Source organism: Entelurus aequoreus, linkage group LG05, assembly GCF_033978785.1.
Source record: "Entelurus aequoreus isolate RoL-2023_Sb linkage group LG05, RoL_Eaeq_v1.1, whole genome shotgun sequence".
In the NCBI taxonomy this organism is placed as follows: Eukaryota; Metazoa; Chordata; class Actinopteri; order Syngnathiformes; family Syngnathidae; genus Entelurus; species Entelurus aequoreus.
In genome coordinates this window covers 55,325,399-55,340,967 of record NC_084735.1, presented here as the reverse complement: position 1 = coordinate 55,340,967, position 15,569 = coordinate 55,325,399, and the positions used below count along the sequence as shown (strand labels likewise).

Sequence of the window (15,569 nt, the reverse complement as noted above, 5' to 3'; positions counted from 1 at the left end):
TGCCATGTCCATGTTACTAATTAGCATTAGTGATTTTACAGGATGATTTCAACACCTCCACATTTTGTAATGAAAACCACAGCTAAGATGGACGTTATAAACAAACAGCTGGTTTGTAATGAGTACCATACTTACATTATGAACACATTGTAGGATTCGACAAAAGACAAGGCAAGCACATTCAACCTAATGGCAAAGACTATTCTCTGACTACAGCAACACACCTAGGACAAACTGAAATTAATACATACTTGCAAATTAAGATACACTATATTGCCAAAAGTATTTGGCCACCTGCCTTTACTCACATATGAACTTGAAGTGCCATCCAATGGAATTTTCCAAAATGTTTTGATATCCTGGAGCATTCAAAGTTCCTTTCACTGGAACTAAGGGGCCAAGCCCAACTCCTGAAAAACCAACCCCACACCATAATTCCTCCTCCACCAAATTTCACACTCGGCACAATGCAGTCCGAAATGTAGCGTTCTCCTGGCAACCTCCAAACCCAGACTCGTCCATCAGATTGCCAGATGGAAACGTGTGATTCATCACTCTAGAGTCCAGTGGCGACGTGCTTTACACCACTGCATCCGACGCTTTGCATTGGACTTGGTGATGTATGGCTTAGATGGAGCTGCTCGGCCATGAAAACCCATTCCATCAAGCTCTCTGCGTACTGTACGTGGGCTAGTTGGAAGGTCACATGAAGTTTGGAGCTCTGTAGCAACTGACTGTGCAGAAAGTCTTTGCACTATGCGCTTAAGCATTCGCGACCCCTCTCTGTCAGTTTACGTGGCCTACCACTTGGTGGCTGACTTGCTGTTGTTCCCAAACTCTTCACTTTTCTTATAATAAAGTTGACTTTGGAATATTTAGGAGCGAGGAAATTTCACGACTGGATTTGTTGCACAGGTGGTATCCTATGATAGTTCCACGCTGGAAATCACTGAGAGCGGCCCATTCTTTCACAAATGTTTGTAGAAACAGTCTCCTTGCCTAAGTGCTTGATTTTATACACCGGGCCAAGTGATTAGGACACCTGATTCTCATCATTTTGATGGGTGGCCAAATACTTTTGGCAATATAGTGTATATAAAGTACTATCTATCTATCTATCTATACAACAACTTGACAGCAAAGTTATTACCATCAGCTTACTGTTAAATTTTTTGTTTCCATTATTATACAAATTAACATTTATTACCACATGAACACACACAAAAGTACCGTAGTGGTTCATACATGAAAAATACCCATCTGTATATTTTATTATTGTTACAATTTTTCTTGATTACAAACACGCGCCCATAAATTAAGTTAACACTTTAGCGCATGTGATCAATCACAAAAAAATACCCCATTATTTATATAGAAACGCAAGTTAATGACGTAATTTATTTTGACTTCAAATGCTCCTTTACCTAATTGCTGATAATAACAAAACCTATTACAGAACAGTTCAAAATGTGCACTTCCTACAATACTGTAATTAAGTTTTGAGCATATAAATGACGTACATTCAAGTAAAACAATTGAAAACATGTTGCTGTAAGACATTCTGACAATAAAATGTAATTGTGTTAAAATGTTGTAGTCTTTGTTTAAGTTAATAACTGTCATTAATCAATACAATTAGGATAACGTTGCTTAATAGTAGAGATGTCGAATGGTTGATCAAATTTGTCTGTAGGTAACTCACAACTAATCATGATTAATCATAGATACTGTAGATATATATTTTTCATCTTTAAAAGGTGTACAATTGTCAGGACCACGCCCACTGCCTCACTCCAGAGATCCTCATCCCCAGTCTATTAACTACACTCAGCTGTCTGTTCATCTGCTCATTGCCTCACAGCCAATCAGACTCCGCCATTCCACACTCACCTGTGACTCATTACTCAACATCTATATATACATATTCCCCTCCTCAGCCCGGCTGCCGCAGGCAGTATTGTTTGACTTTGAAAAACTTTAGTTGCTAGAAGACTTAAGGGGCAGATTAAAACACTTTTTTTTTGGTATCCTTTAGTAAGTTTTTTTCACATGAAATATGTTATTAAAATATTTATTAGATGAAATGCGAAAATAACTTTTTAGCCTTTTCTCCAATGAACGCACCTTCGTTGGTTTCATTGTAGATGCACTGCACGACTGCTTCTAAAATTCCCATAAAAAGTGGTAGATGTCTCCTGCTTGTTTGAAAACCTATCAAAACGCCACAGGTAAAGCACATAACATGAATGTGCAGTAAGTGTCTCTGTGGTGATGCCCAGTATAATACACAGCTACGTGCCAAATCCTCATTTAAATAAGGCGGTCTTCATCGCTTTACAATGCAGTCTTAATAGATCACACGCAACAAGCCCAGTGATAGTACACGCTGTTTCATATATTGCACACGCTGTTTACTGCGTGGTATTTGGATCTTCGTAAATCAGGCCCTTTGTTCGACGTCGCGACTATCTTTAAGGATGAAGATGGTATCGCTGACACCTTGCTAAAGGATCTGTTTCTATGGAAATACGGTGATTGCTAAGCAGCATAGTGGTATCAGCTCGTGGTTCAGCTGCAAGGGCAGGTGCTGTATTGCAGTAAGTCTTACGTTGATTCAGCAGAATATAGAACTGTTCTGTGTACAGTGTGAGGTTCTTAAACGGTCATTTAGTGGTCCTGACCTGTAAAACGATCTCATGTTCAATTGTCTTCTTGAAATATATTTTCAACGTTGTGTTACCAAATACGAGCACTGAAACGTTAAAAAAACAATGTATTCTTTATCCATACTTGCCAACCTTGAGACCTCCAATATCGGGAGGTGGGGGGGGGGGCTTGGTCGGGGGTGGGGGGTGGGGTTTTTGGGGGCGGGGGGCGTGGTTAGGGGCGTGGTTTTTTACAGCTAGAATTCACCATATTTCATATATATTTCATATATATTTCATATATATATATATATATATATATATATATATATATATATATATATATATATATGTATGAAATACTTGACTTTCAGTGAATTCTAGCTATATATATTTTTTTTTATTTTTTATTTTATTTACATAGAAAAAAATATATATATACTTGAATTTCAGTGTTCCAGTGGCTATCCATTAGATGGCAGTATTGTCCTGTTTAACTTCTCCGTTCATGATGAGTATATCATTTCGGCCGCCATGTCTGTAATTTCCACGTTCTTCTGCTTCGTCTCCTTGTTGTGTGCGTTATTTACAGCTAGAATTCACCAACTCGAGTATTTCATATACATATATATATATATATATATATATATATATATATATATATATGAAATACTTGACTTTCAGTGAATTCTAGCTATATATATGTTTTTTTTATTTTATTTTATTTACATAGAGAAAAAAAAAATCAGTGTTCCAGTGGCTATCCATTAGATGGCAGTATTGTCCTGTTTAACTTCTCCGTTCATGATGAGTATATCATTTCGGCCGCCATGTCTGTAATTTCCTCGTTCTTCTGCTTCGTCTCCTTGTTGTGTGTGCAGTTGTGCACTCTATAAAAGCCCTAGATGTTATGACGTCTTTGGGCAGGCAAGCTGTTTATATTGTGGGAAAGCGGACGTGAGAACAGGCTGTCCCCACTCAGTCTCAGGTCCGCATTGAGCTGGAGGGGGCGTGGCCTCCAGCTCCGGCTGAATACCGGGAGTTTGTCGGGAGAAAATCTCTGCCGGGAGGTTGTCGGAAGAGGCGCTGAATATCGGCATTCTCCCGCTAAAAACGGGAGGGTTGGCAAGTATGTCTTTATCAAATATCATTTCTAAGAGTTCAACCTGATGAGGACAGAAAGCATCAAGGTTTACCTGAGTCGGAGGACTAGTTTTTGTCCTTCCAGAGTTCAACTCGTTGACATGAACTTCGCTTGTCAAAGTGTTTCTTTGGCTGGAAGCTGTGGAAATATGTATTGTATACATTTACTCTATATATTGAATATATTTAGCATTCTGACTATTATTTGTGGTGCTTCATTTGTTTTAGTTCTGTAAATCAAGGCTTGTGCAGTTAGTCGTTTTGTTTACCTGTCTTCTGCTCTGTCTCCTGGTCATGTCCGCCTCTACTGACACCAGATGCTGTCCCGCACGAAGAATCGGTTCCTACAAAAAATGTTCTCACATCAAACTTTTCACAAAATGTTAAAAAATGTAACATTTGATTGAGAGGACAAATCCAAATGTTATACTTGGATTGATTTAAAAGTATTTCAACCAACTACGATCATTTCACACCAACCTGATGAGTCAATGTCCAACGCTGAAGTTGGGATACAAGAACTATGTGGAAAATACATCATAATATTACATACATATCTGCATTCATAGTTTTAATTGACAATTTGTGTGACGATATTGTATGTACCTTCTATTGTTTCTTTTTAACCTGACATTATTTGGGCGTTGCACCTTGTGGAATCAAAGACACATGAGGCTAATGTTAGACCGAAACAGGAAAGAAACATTATAAAACGATGGAAAAACATCACAGCATTTTAGTAAATTACATGAAATGAACATGATATGGTGCAAAAAGTGAGTACACCTCTCACATTTCAGCCAGCATTTTTGGACTTCTTGTCACATGGCCCCAAGAAGCAGAGAAGGCAAGTGGTGTGCGGGTAAACCCTCCTTTTATTAGGAACAATCAAGGGAGCACCAGTGGACCAAGGGTGAAAAACAGTAAGACAAAGTAAGGCAAGTGAGAACACTGACGGATGGTATGCGACAAAACACTAGCATGTACTTGCAGTAAAGTGTGACCCGCCTGGTTCAGTCCCTGCTTTCTATTCCGCCCGGGACTCGAACCTGAGTTGTTTGACAATGAGAGACAAGAGTGCTAGCTTCCAAGCTAAAATCCCCAAGCTATCAACCCAGTAACCAGCTTGCTCTTACGATTGCCGGTGTCTGAGGTCTACCAAACACACATGGCCCACCCACACTGGCTGGCTTCCGTTACACTTAACCCCCAATACCTCACTCTCATTCGGGTCACGGCACCAGTGTAACCTGCCTGGTTCAGTCTCTGCTTATTGTTCCGCCCGTGACTCGGACCTTGGTCGCCCAGCAAGCTAGCTGCCGAGCTAAAAGCCCGAACATACAACTCGGGAACCAGCACTGCTATTAACGTTGTCAGGGAGTGAGGTTTACCAACGTACACATGGTCTACCCACACTGGCTGGCCTCTGTTACACAACCACAGCATCGTCAAATGGATGGCACACCTGTCCCAGGCTTCTTATGCCAAGCGCCATCCATCTGGCGTCGTAGGGCATAAGAAGCCTGATTGAGAACATACCATGGGGAAAACCCGAGGTGTGTTGGAAGGCTGTTCAGAGATTGGAGAAGCGGGGCCCTTCAGGGCACGCCCCCCCCGTCGGTAATTTAGCACGCCGTGTCACCACGTGCCTCGGGCGGTCCAAAGCCTGCCATCGGCCCCGGTGGGACTCACCGGAAATCAGACCCCCAGTGAGCCGCTGGGGTGTTGCTTTACCAGCTTGCTAAGGCAGGAAGTCTCCCTCATTGCTCCCCTCTGGCAACGGCAATGGTCCCTCCGCAGGTTCAACCTTGTTACCATGTTTACTTCCTCTCGATCAGTGGTTCCCAAAGTGGGTCGTAAGCCCTCGTGGGGGGTACGGCCAATGACGGGAGGGGGCCCAAGCAGTTTGGTGGGGACTGACTTCAAAGAGAAAATCCAAACAGACAAAAGAAAAAGGTATACAAAGAAAAGGCTGAAATTATATTGATACCAATAACTAACAAAGTGATAACGTTTTTCCTTTAAATGTGTAATACTTTTTAAACCTTAAGACTGACTCAAATATGTTGGTAATGAGTGAGTTTTGTTTAAGTTTAACCTTCATGCATAGATGCTGCCATTTTCTTTCTGTTTTTGAAAATATCAGTTACATTCTAAAAATACATATATTTGACTGCAATCGATTATTATTTTTGTATACACACTTAGCTGGGGGGTTGGGGTCGAAGCCATTTTTTATGTGCCAAAGGGTTGGGCAGCAAAAAAATATTTTGAAACTACTGCTCGAGTCTAGATCACAGGTGTCAACTCCCGCTCCATGGGGGACTACTTGAAAATCACAGTGCATCTGGCTCACGTGGAAATTTTCAGCAAATAAGAACCCCAAACTAACTTCAGCAACACAAATGTGAATGTTTTTCAAAATGCACAATTCCTTCAGACCAGTAATTAAAACAGTCCATCCACACAAATGGAGTTAAAAAAAAAGTCTGTCCACATAAAATCACGTTCAGCGGCATGCATGTTTGATCCAAGCCAGAAAAACATATAATGCATACCACGTGTGAAATCCGACTTACTTTATTATTAACAGTGTCCGGCAAGCACTGATAGAAGATTTCTTACTCGTGATTCATTTCTCAGTGAATAACAGGCCACAATAAATCCAGTCATGGTGCCAACACAAAAACTACAGGTATTATGGCACATGGAGAAACTCCCACTTGGGTGAGTTTTCCTTGCCCGTATGTGGGCTCTGTACCGAGGATGTCGTTGTGGCTTGTACAGCCCTTTGAGACACTTGTGATTTAAGGCTATATAAATAAACATTCATTGATTGATTGATTGACTGAGAAACTACTACTACTATAAGGGATAACAAACAACTACTACGTTAACCCTTAACACGTAATTCTAGCAACTATTTACCAAACAATTGCAGTAAAGCATGCTGGGAAACTGGAAGCACTCCCAGCGACGCTGCAGTATTATTGCTTGATAATCAAATGCTCGCTGAAATGGTGTGAGTGTACTCACGTCTGTGTGTGTCCTGGTGGTAATGGTTAGAATGGGAAATTGTCGTGTTGAATGCTGTAATAACTGATTATACATACACCTACACAACTTATGTTTGGATCTGAGCCCGTCCACTGAGGTCGACGCCTGAGAAGAGGACTACACTGGCACTTGGGTAACACTTCCTTCAGTGATGGACGCTGGGTTGCTTCATATACGCTCTCCGTGGAACCATCCTGGATCAAAACACAAGAACTTTGATATATGACTATGTTGTGTACTAAGGAAAAATGAATGAATCCACACTGCTATATTTAACAATCCAGACTGTTTTTTTCTAATGCTAAGTTAGAAAAAAATATTATTGTATTAGAGACTAGATAGGACAGCTCCAGTCTGGAATAGGACTTGGTTCAGTAGAGCTGGGTTAGGGTTAGTACAGGGGTCGGCAACCCAAAATATTGAAAGAGCCATATTGGACCACAAATACAAAAAAGTAATCGGCCTGGAGCATCAAAAAATTAAAAGACTTATTTAAGTGTGACAAATTAGTGACTAATTAACTATATTAGCCTACTATCAATATGTAATGTAGTATTTATTCTACGCATTTTTACAACATTGGAAAACATTAGTAAAAGTTCTCAGAGGGTAAGATAACTCCTTGAAATGACTGTCTTAGAATGGCCAAAGTTATAGATGTGTGTGTCCAAGTTAAAGGAAACGGCAGGCCGTCTTCATCTAATGGATTTATTACAATCTTTGCAAGCTGGGTAACGTTTGCTGTGGTCTGGAACAACGTGGCGCACAAATAACCATCAGAAATGTAGCCAATATTACATACAGATAATATGACATGAGACATGCAAATATAAATTAAATATACAGAGGACATAAGTAAAGGAAAATAAATTAAGTCATATACCTACAAACGAGGCATAATGATGCAATATGTACATACAGCTTTCCTGATTAGCACTCCATAACAAGTCAATAACATCAACAAAGCTCACTTTTGTGCATTCATGCACAGTATAAAACGTTTGGTGAACAAAATGAGGCAAAGAAGGAGTGGCATAAAACACGTCTTTCTGTGGCAGCGTCAGAGAAAGCTGTACATGTAGACAAACTGTTGAGTCACAGTCCACACAACGGTGAGTTCAAGGGCCGCTAGAATTAGTAGGACAAAACGGTGCTCACCAAATACTCTCATCAGTGAAGCACAAACATATTAAACACTGGGCTTTCTAACAATTAGGAAGGTTTGTGTCGTGTTTGTCCTCTTACAGAAACCATAATAAAACAAAAAACATTTTTCACCCCATTTTTTTTTCCATTTTCGTACAGTTTTTAAAAAGCTCCGTGGAGCCACCAGGGTGCCGCTAAAGAGCCGCATGTGGCTCTAGAGCCACGGGTTGCTGACCCCCGCGTAGTAGGTATGGAAAATTGGAACATGACTTAGAGGCAGTCCACTACAAATACGCCTGCTTCCCCGACAAGTGCTTGAGCCGATGCAGAGTCTGCAACCGGACGCAATGTCATGTGCAACAAAGGTATCGAAATGTGGTACCGTTTCAGTTTACATGAAATGGTACCCGGTTGTATAGACACAATTTGGTTGGTACCTTTTTAAAAGTAGAACATTCAGTGCTCATCCCTAATGACAGTTCAAAGTCTTAAGAATAGATGTTTGATGTTTAAAATGTAGGTTATACTGTAGCTCATACAGTATGGATAATTAATAATTGACCCCTTTTTTAATTTTTGGAAGTTTTGTCCCTTACAAAGATATGACCAGTACAAAACTTTTTTGGCCTTTTTATTGCAACAGAGAGAGAACATTTAAAATAAAATCCATAATAAACATTAGATAAAATTGAGAAATTAATTTGGTTGAGTGAAATATAACTTTATAGGCATAAGTATATTGTATTGTATAAATAAGAAGTATTTTGACAATCCCTCCAGGAATTTGCGATGCTGTGATTGCGCTAATTCATGGAAATTGAACCGATCCCTGTTAATTTTGTGTGGCCTCGCAACGTTGTCCATTTTGGACAATCTGCTTCATTTTCACCAATCAAATTTGTCTCTTTGCGGCACTCAAACGTGCAAATAAACTGAAACAGGAACAACAACGCACAAAAATATAACAAATCTTAATTGATCAAACAACACAGTTGTCATCCTCCCGCGCAGCTCAGACCTATTTCCTGTTCCTGTCTACAGAGCTAAGCCTTCTGGGTAATGTAGTATATAAACATTGACTTCGTAGTTTACATGTATTTATATATGTATATAACATTTACTTATTCAAGGTAAAACAATTAGGAACACATTTTCATTTCAAATGCTGACCTTGCAAAGAGGCACCATTTACATGTTAGAGATGTTGAAGTGTGACGATAATCTCTCATTGTTTCTTATTTACCAACAAAAGTTAGTGCTACAGATCGCTCCCAACAGTTCACTAATTGCTCTAAACATGCGGGTGTAAATGTGTTGGAACATAAATTAATGTCTTCTCTATCTGACCAACCACATCAAACATGAGGTGGACGCGGGCAAATACTGCGGCATGGTCATGCTGGACCTTCAGAAGGCCTTTGACACCGTTAACCACGCTATAGTGTTGGATATGCTCAGGGGCCGTACTTATCAAGCTTCTTAGAGTGCCATTTTACACTTAAGTCCTGAGAATTTGCGAAATTTAGTCCTACTCTCAAACTTAAGAATAAAAGCTTTTTATCAACGTTCTTAAGTCTAAGAATCACTCCTACTCTCCACGATATTTAAGAGACCTTCAGAGGTGTCTTAAGTGGTTAGGAGTTGCCAGCAGGGGATGGCACTGATGCAAGAGAGACGTGCGCGAACATTCAGGGAGCGGAACGATGTTCTGGATTTGTTTGATGACGAGCAGCTGATCAAATGGTATCGTTTAGACAGAGCGGGTATTATTTTTGTCACAGATTTAATACTTTTCGATTCCATGTTGATTTCTGCATGTGGCTGCAGTGGGCTACTATATATAGAGCCACCCACACCAGTTTCAAATTAGTTGCCTAATTAATGAATTTGAAAGAAAATGTTATGACAGTAGCGTATGTGTGTGGCCGTGAGGTGAGTGACGTCAGTGAGTGTGTGGGCGACAGAAGAGAGGGAGCGGTAGCGTGAGTGCCGGCGGGGACTAGTTTGTTTTGTATTATTTTGTAGTTTATTGTCAAAATATACACTCCCATTGTCCACTTAAATATTTCCAAGATATTTCTTTATTCTTAGACAATGGATTCCCTTCCGTGATTGGTCATTTCTATGGACACAGAAATTACGTCACCTAAAATTCCATTTACGGCACATGGTAATGTCGTAATTCAGCTCTGAGTGTGACACTTAAGAGTCAGTCCTACACTTCGCTGAAAGTGTGAGTAAGACGCTTGATAACTAACTTTTAAGTGCAGCTTTCAGCGAATAATTTATTTACTCTTAAGTCAACTCTTAGCAGACTTCTTAGGAGTAATTCTGAGAAGCTTGATAAGTACGGCCCCAGAGCAATAGGATTTAATTAGGGCTGCAACAACTAATCGATTAAATCGATTAAAATTGATTATAAAAATAGTTGCCGATTAATTTAGTCATCGATTCGTTGGATCTATGCTATGCGCATGCGCAGAAGCTTTTAAAAAAAAAAAATATATATATATGTTTTTTTTTTTTTTTTTTAAATAAACCTTTATTTATAAACTGCAACATGTACAAACAGCTGAGAAACAATAATCAAAATAAGTATGGTGCCAGTATGCTGTTTTTTTTCAATAAAATACTGGAAAGGATAGAAATGTAGTTTGTCTCTTTTATCCGATTATTAATCGAAGTAATAATCGACAGATTAATCGATTATTAAATTAATCGTTAGTTGCAGCCCTAGATTTAACAAAACCTCATGGAGCTGGATGCAATCTTACTTGGAGGGGAGGGAGCAGGTGGTAGAGGTGAACCCCCCACCCCCCCCACCCCCCCCCCCCCCCCCACCCTCTCCGTGGGCTGTGGAGTCCCCCAAGGCAGTATATTGGGACCTTTACTGTTCCTAATATACATAAATGACATGTCATCGGCATGCGACTGTGAATTGTTTTTGTTTGCGGATGACTCTGCCCTGCTGGTATCCGGCAAGGACAAGTCACAGGTGGAGAAAATTCTCAGTGCTGAGCTGTGTAGAACTTGCACCTGGCTCGCTGACAACAAGCTATCCATACACTTGGGTAAATCAGAATCCATCCTGTTTGGGTCCCACATCAACCTTAAGAAAGTCAATGACTTCACCATAAAAGTGGGTGACATTGTTATCACCAGGAAAGATGAGGTCACCTACCTAGGTTCCATTCTAGAGGCTAACCTTTCCTGTGATAAAATGGCAACCAAGGTAATCAGAAAGGTTAACCAACGAACGAGATTTCTCTACAGAATCTCCTCTCTGGTCAACAAAAGCACCTTGAGGATTCTGGCGGGAACTCTCGTTCAACCCTTTTTCGATTACGCATGCACCTCCTGGTACCCTAGCACCTCCAAAACCCTCAAATCTAAACTCCAAACATCTCAGAACAAGCTAGTCAGGTTACTTCTAGACCTCCACCCCAGATCACACCTCACTCCTACCCACTTCTCTAAAGTGGGCTGGCTCAAGGTGCAGGACAGAGTTAAACAACTTGCACTGAGCCTAGTCTATAAAATCCACTACACCTCCCTGATACCGAAGTACATGTCAAACTACTTCCTTAACGTAAATGACCGCCATAACCACAACACCAGGGGGAGCTCCACTAACCACGTTAAACCCAGATTCCGAACTAACAAAGGTCTTAACTCATTCTCTTTCTATGCCACATCTATGTGGAATGCGCTCCCAACAGGTATAAAAGAAAGGGCATCTCTATCCTCCTTCAAAACCGCACTAAAAGTTCACCTCCAGGCAGCTACAACCCTAAACTAACACCCTCCCCGGATTGCTAATAATCAAATGTAAACAATCAAATTCAGATACTTTTTCTTATGCCTTCTGATCTCTCTCTCTCTCTCTCTCTCTCTCTCTCTCTCTCTCTCTCTCTCTCTCTCTCTCTCTCTCGCCTCTCGCCTCTCGCTCTCTTTCTCTCTCTCTCTATATATTTCCACTACTTGCTGTCCATATTCTACCCCCCACCCCCTCCATACCCCTGATTGTAAATAATGTAAATAATTCAATGTGATTATTTTGTGTGATGACTGTATTATGATGATAGTATATATGATAGTATATATCTGTATCATGAATCAATTTAAGTGGACCCCGACTTAAACAAGTTGAAAAAGTTATTCGGGTGTTACCATTTGATGGTCAATTGTACGGAATATGTACTTCACTGTGCAACCTACTAATAAAAGTCTCAATCAATCAATCAATGTTTAAGACGGACAGACACTTTTCAAGTGTAAAACATACACCAAGAATGTCTGCAACTTGTGAAAAGCCTTTGGTGGTGTTCCTTTCTATACTCAAAATTAAGTACTTCTACTATTAGTTAAAACAATAAAGTAATTTGACAATAAGTATGTGCTTTAAATACATCTAATGTTTACTTTTAAGTCTGTGTGATATAAAACAAGTAAAACATCAATACAGTACTTTTATTTACAATTTTGTTCAAATTCTGTGCTGATTGAGGTTCAGGTTAAAAGGAACACCTAAATTGATAACAAATTCATAAAATCCCAAGTTTATTCAATGGTATAAAAAAAGGCTTACAACATTGCAACTCTTTGAAAAAGTAGCCTTGAATTCAGACTTTTTTAGGCCGCAAGCAATCACAAAAAAGCCTGTGAAATCCTGGAGGGACAGATTTGATTCCAACACAAAATGTGGCGTAGTACCTAGTCAGCACGTTTCTTGTAGTTTTAGTACTTGTAGTAGTGTGTCATATACAAGAGCTCTATCACACATCACATTTTTTCTAAAATAAACATGTCAGTATTTTTCATATAATATTTGTAGTATGTGTAGTTAGCAGCCAAATAATTGTACTAGACATTGCTGTTATTTTTCTCTCATATATTAGATTTCATTCCAGCGTGAAAATGTTTTTGGAAGAATCAAGGTCCACACTACAAGATTAATGTCAACAACAGTCACAGCAACAATTCCCTTGGAGTAGCAATAACATTTACAATCATTCAAATTTTAACAGAAGTACTTCTTGGTGATGCAGATGAATCTTACCAGTGTGAAGCAAAAGAAGTTCATGCTTGAAGGAGTTAGCTAAAGAAGACCATATTCAAGTGTACACAAAATAAACGCCGTGACAAACAGTCACACACACCCTCACACATCCTAGTGATGTAAAGGCTTACACTTGCAGCCCAATGGCCTAATCCCAGTTTAAAATCCTTCCATAATCCAATAGCCGCAGTGAGCCGCCTTTGTCCAACAAAGCCATTGGTTACTACAAGACAGTAAACAAGGACAGACTTTCACTTTCTTTTCTTCAGACAAGATTTAGGTATAAACATTGAGGACACTGAGGTCATGTCCTTGGTATTTTTTTTAGGTGACAATAGGACAGTGGTTCTTAACCTTGTTTGAGGTACCGAACCTCACCAGTTTCATATGTGCATTCACCAAAACCTTCTTTAGTGAAAAATTAAAAGTTGTTTTTTTTAAATTCAGGACAAAGTTATATGTTTTTTTTTACTGGTGCACAAAATGAACTGTTCAAAGAACAAAACCAACACAGTGCATAAACTCACAACAAATTACACCCCTGCAAATCAGATGGAAAATTAGAGGGAACATTGTTTGGTGGTATCCATAGTACGCCGATAGGGAGAAGTTTTTATTTACAAGATGAGTCGGGTGTGTCTTGACCTCTGCGGCGGAGGCTCCACCGAACCCCTGAGGCCGACTCACCGAATCCCTAGGGTTCGATCGAACCCAGGTTAAGAACCACTGCAATAGGATGATGATATGACTGACTATAAATGTACTTTGTGTAGGACATCATGTGCGCTGTACATCACTTGGTAGATCATCCTCTCACAATATACGATCTTTGGTCATGCACAGCCCGCTACAACTACAACTACAACAACGTAACGCAAAGAAGTCCACTTTTTCTTGAAAAATGACCCCATCCAAAATGTGCTGTCAACATAACATTAACATTCAATCATACTGATGTAAATTATGTTGCTTCATCTGAATTAAATTGATGTGAAACACTCTCGGTATAATGCTGTTGTCGTGTCAGTCAGGTGTCGCCCCGCCCTAATTGCAGAACACGCGCTCTGAGTATGCGAGCAGAAGCATCATATGTTCGAACCCGAGTCGTGGTTGAAAATTTGGTATGTTTTTTTAAATTCATGTTTTAACCTTGTTAAAATGTTTTTATATGCTCAGGATGTTAATAAAAAAGTGGACTGTTACAAAATCATGCTGACTTTCAAAGATGTTAGATGAGTGATGGGTAGTTATAGCTCATTTAAAGCTTTTATTATTCTGGAAATTCATTGCTCAAGGTAACATGATATATATGGTGCTGGGATACCCAATGATTTCAGCCTCTAAAAGTTCCTCTTGGACAACCAATTCTTGACCTTGGTATTGGTCAAATCCTTGTTACGGTCCTATGTATAATGGAGGGTCAAAAACTGCTTTTAATACACCTAAAACTTGTCTGAATAGAAGAAACTGAAAGTATATTCAATAGGATGACATGATGAATTGTGGAGGGGGGAGTTGCACAGGTCCGGTGGCCATGGATGAAGTGCTGGCTGTCCAGAGTCGGGACCCCGGGTGGACCGCTAGCCTGTGCATTGGTTGGGGACATCTCTGCGCTGCTGACCCGTCTCCGCTCAGGACGGTTTCCAGCTGGCCCCACTATGGACTGGACTTTCACTGATGTGTTGGATCCACTGTGGACTGGACTTTCACAATATTATGTCAGACCCACTTGACATCCATTGCTTTCGGTCTCCCCTAGAGGGGGTGGGGGGGGGGTTACCCACATATGCGGTCCTCTCCAAGGTTTCTCATAGTCATTCACATCGACGTCCCATTGGGGTGAGTTTTTCCTTGCCCGTATGTGGGCTCTGTACCGAGGATATCGTTGTGGCTTGTGCAGCCCTTTGTGATTTAGGGCTATATAAATAAACATTGATTGATTGATTGATTGATGAATTTATTTGAGCTCGCACACAAAGTATTGAATTCTGAAATTGTAACGGTACAGTGGGAAAAGTAGACGGCACGGAGGCAGGGACGTCGTTAGCTTGCAGAGTATTTATTAAAATATATAAATGACGTGTGTGACTAATCCAAATGTATACATTGTGACTATGTGTAGCGATTACATGTGGAGTGTTACCGGGTGTTGTTGAAGGTGCGTGTTGAGATCGGTGCGGAAGTCCAGAAAGGGCAAGGCAAGTTCGGAGGTCCACGGACAAGCAGGAGGTCAGGGGCTGGAGCGAGGCGTCGTTGTCTGGGGGCAGGCGTGAAGTCGATATCCAGGAAGGCAGCAGGGAGACCAGAGGGGATCCAGGGAGACGAGACACACAGCTCAAAACCAGGGGATGACGAAGGGCTGCTGGATGGCGACACAGGACAAGACACAATTGGCACAACGGAGGGGGAACACAAAGAGCGAGGAAGCGCATGAGCAAGGAAGCTAGAGACGTGTAAGGCTTACTGTACAGGTACAAGTAGCTACGTTCTGGCACTGGAACGCAGGACGCGCTGGCTTA

At 40.5% G+C, this 15,569-nt stretch overlaps 1 protein-coding gene across 4 annotated transcripts in view; it reads right to left on the bottom strand.

Annotated features, from left to right (window-relative positions):
* samsn1b (SAM domain, SH3 domain and nuclear localisation signals 1b) overlaps positions 1-13,164 on the bottom strand; it is a 44,866-nt gene extending 31,702 nt beyond the window's left edge. For 2 of the 4 annotated variants that reach the window (XM_062048406.1, XM_062048408.1), the window contains exons 1-6: positions 13,051-13,164; positions 6,902-7,039; positions 4,395-4,438; positions 4,269-4,309; positions 4,058-4,132; positions 3,842-3,927 (exon numbers count right to left, since the gene is read on the bottom strand). In XM_062048406.1, coding sequence (XP_061904390.1) covers positions 3,842-3,927; positions 4,058-4,132; positions 4,269-4,309; positions 4,395-4,438; positions 6,902-7,039; positions 13,051-13,074 — 408 coding nt within the window. In that variant the 5' untranslated portion in view covers positions 13,075-13,164. The remainder of the gene's footprint in view (positions 1-3,841; positions 3,928-4,057; positions 4,133-4,268; positions 4,310-4,394; positions 4,439-6,901; positions 7,040-13,050) is intronic. The other 2 variants (XM_062048407.1, XM_062048411.1) reach the window with 2 other exon arrangements.
* Between the last annotated feature and the right edge of the window lie 2,405 nt (positions 13,165-15,569).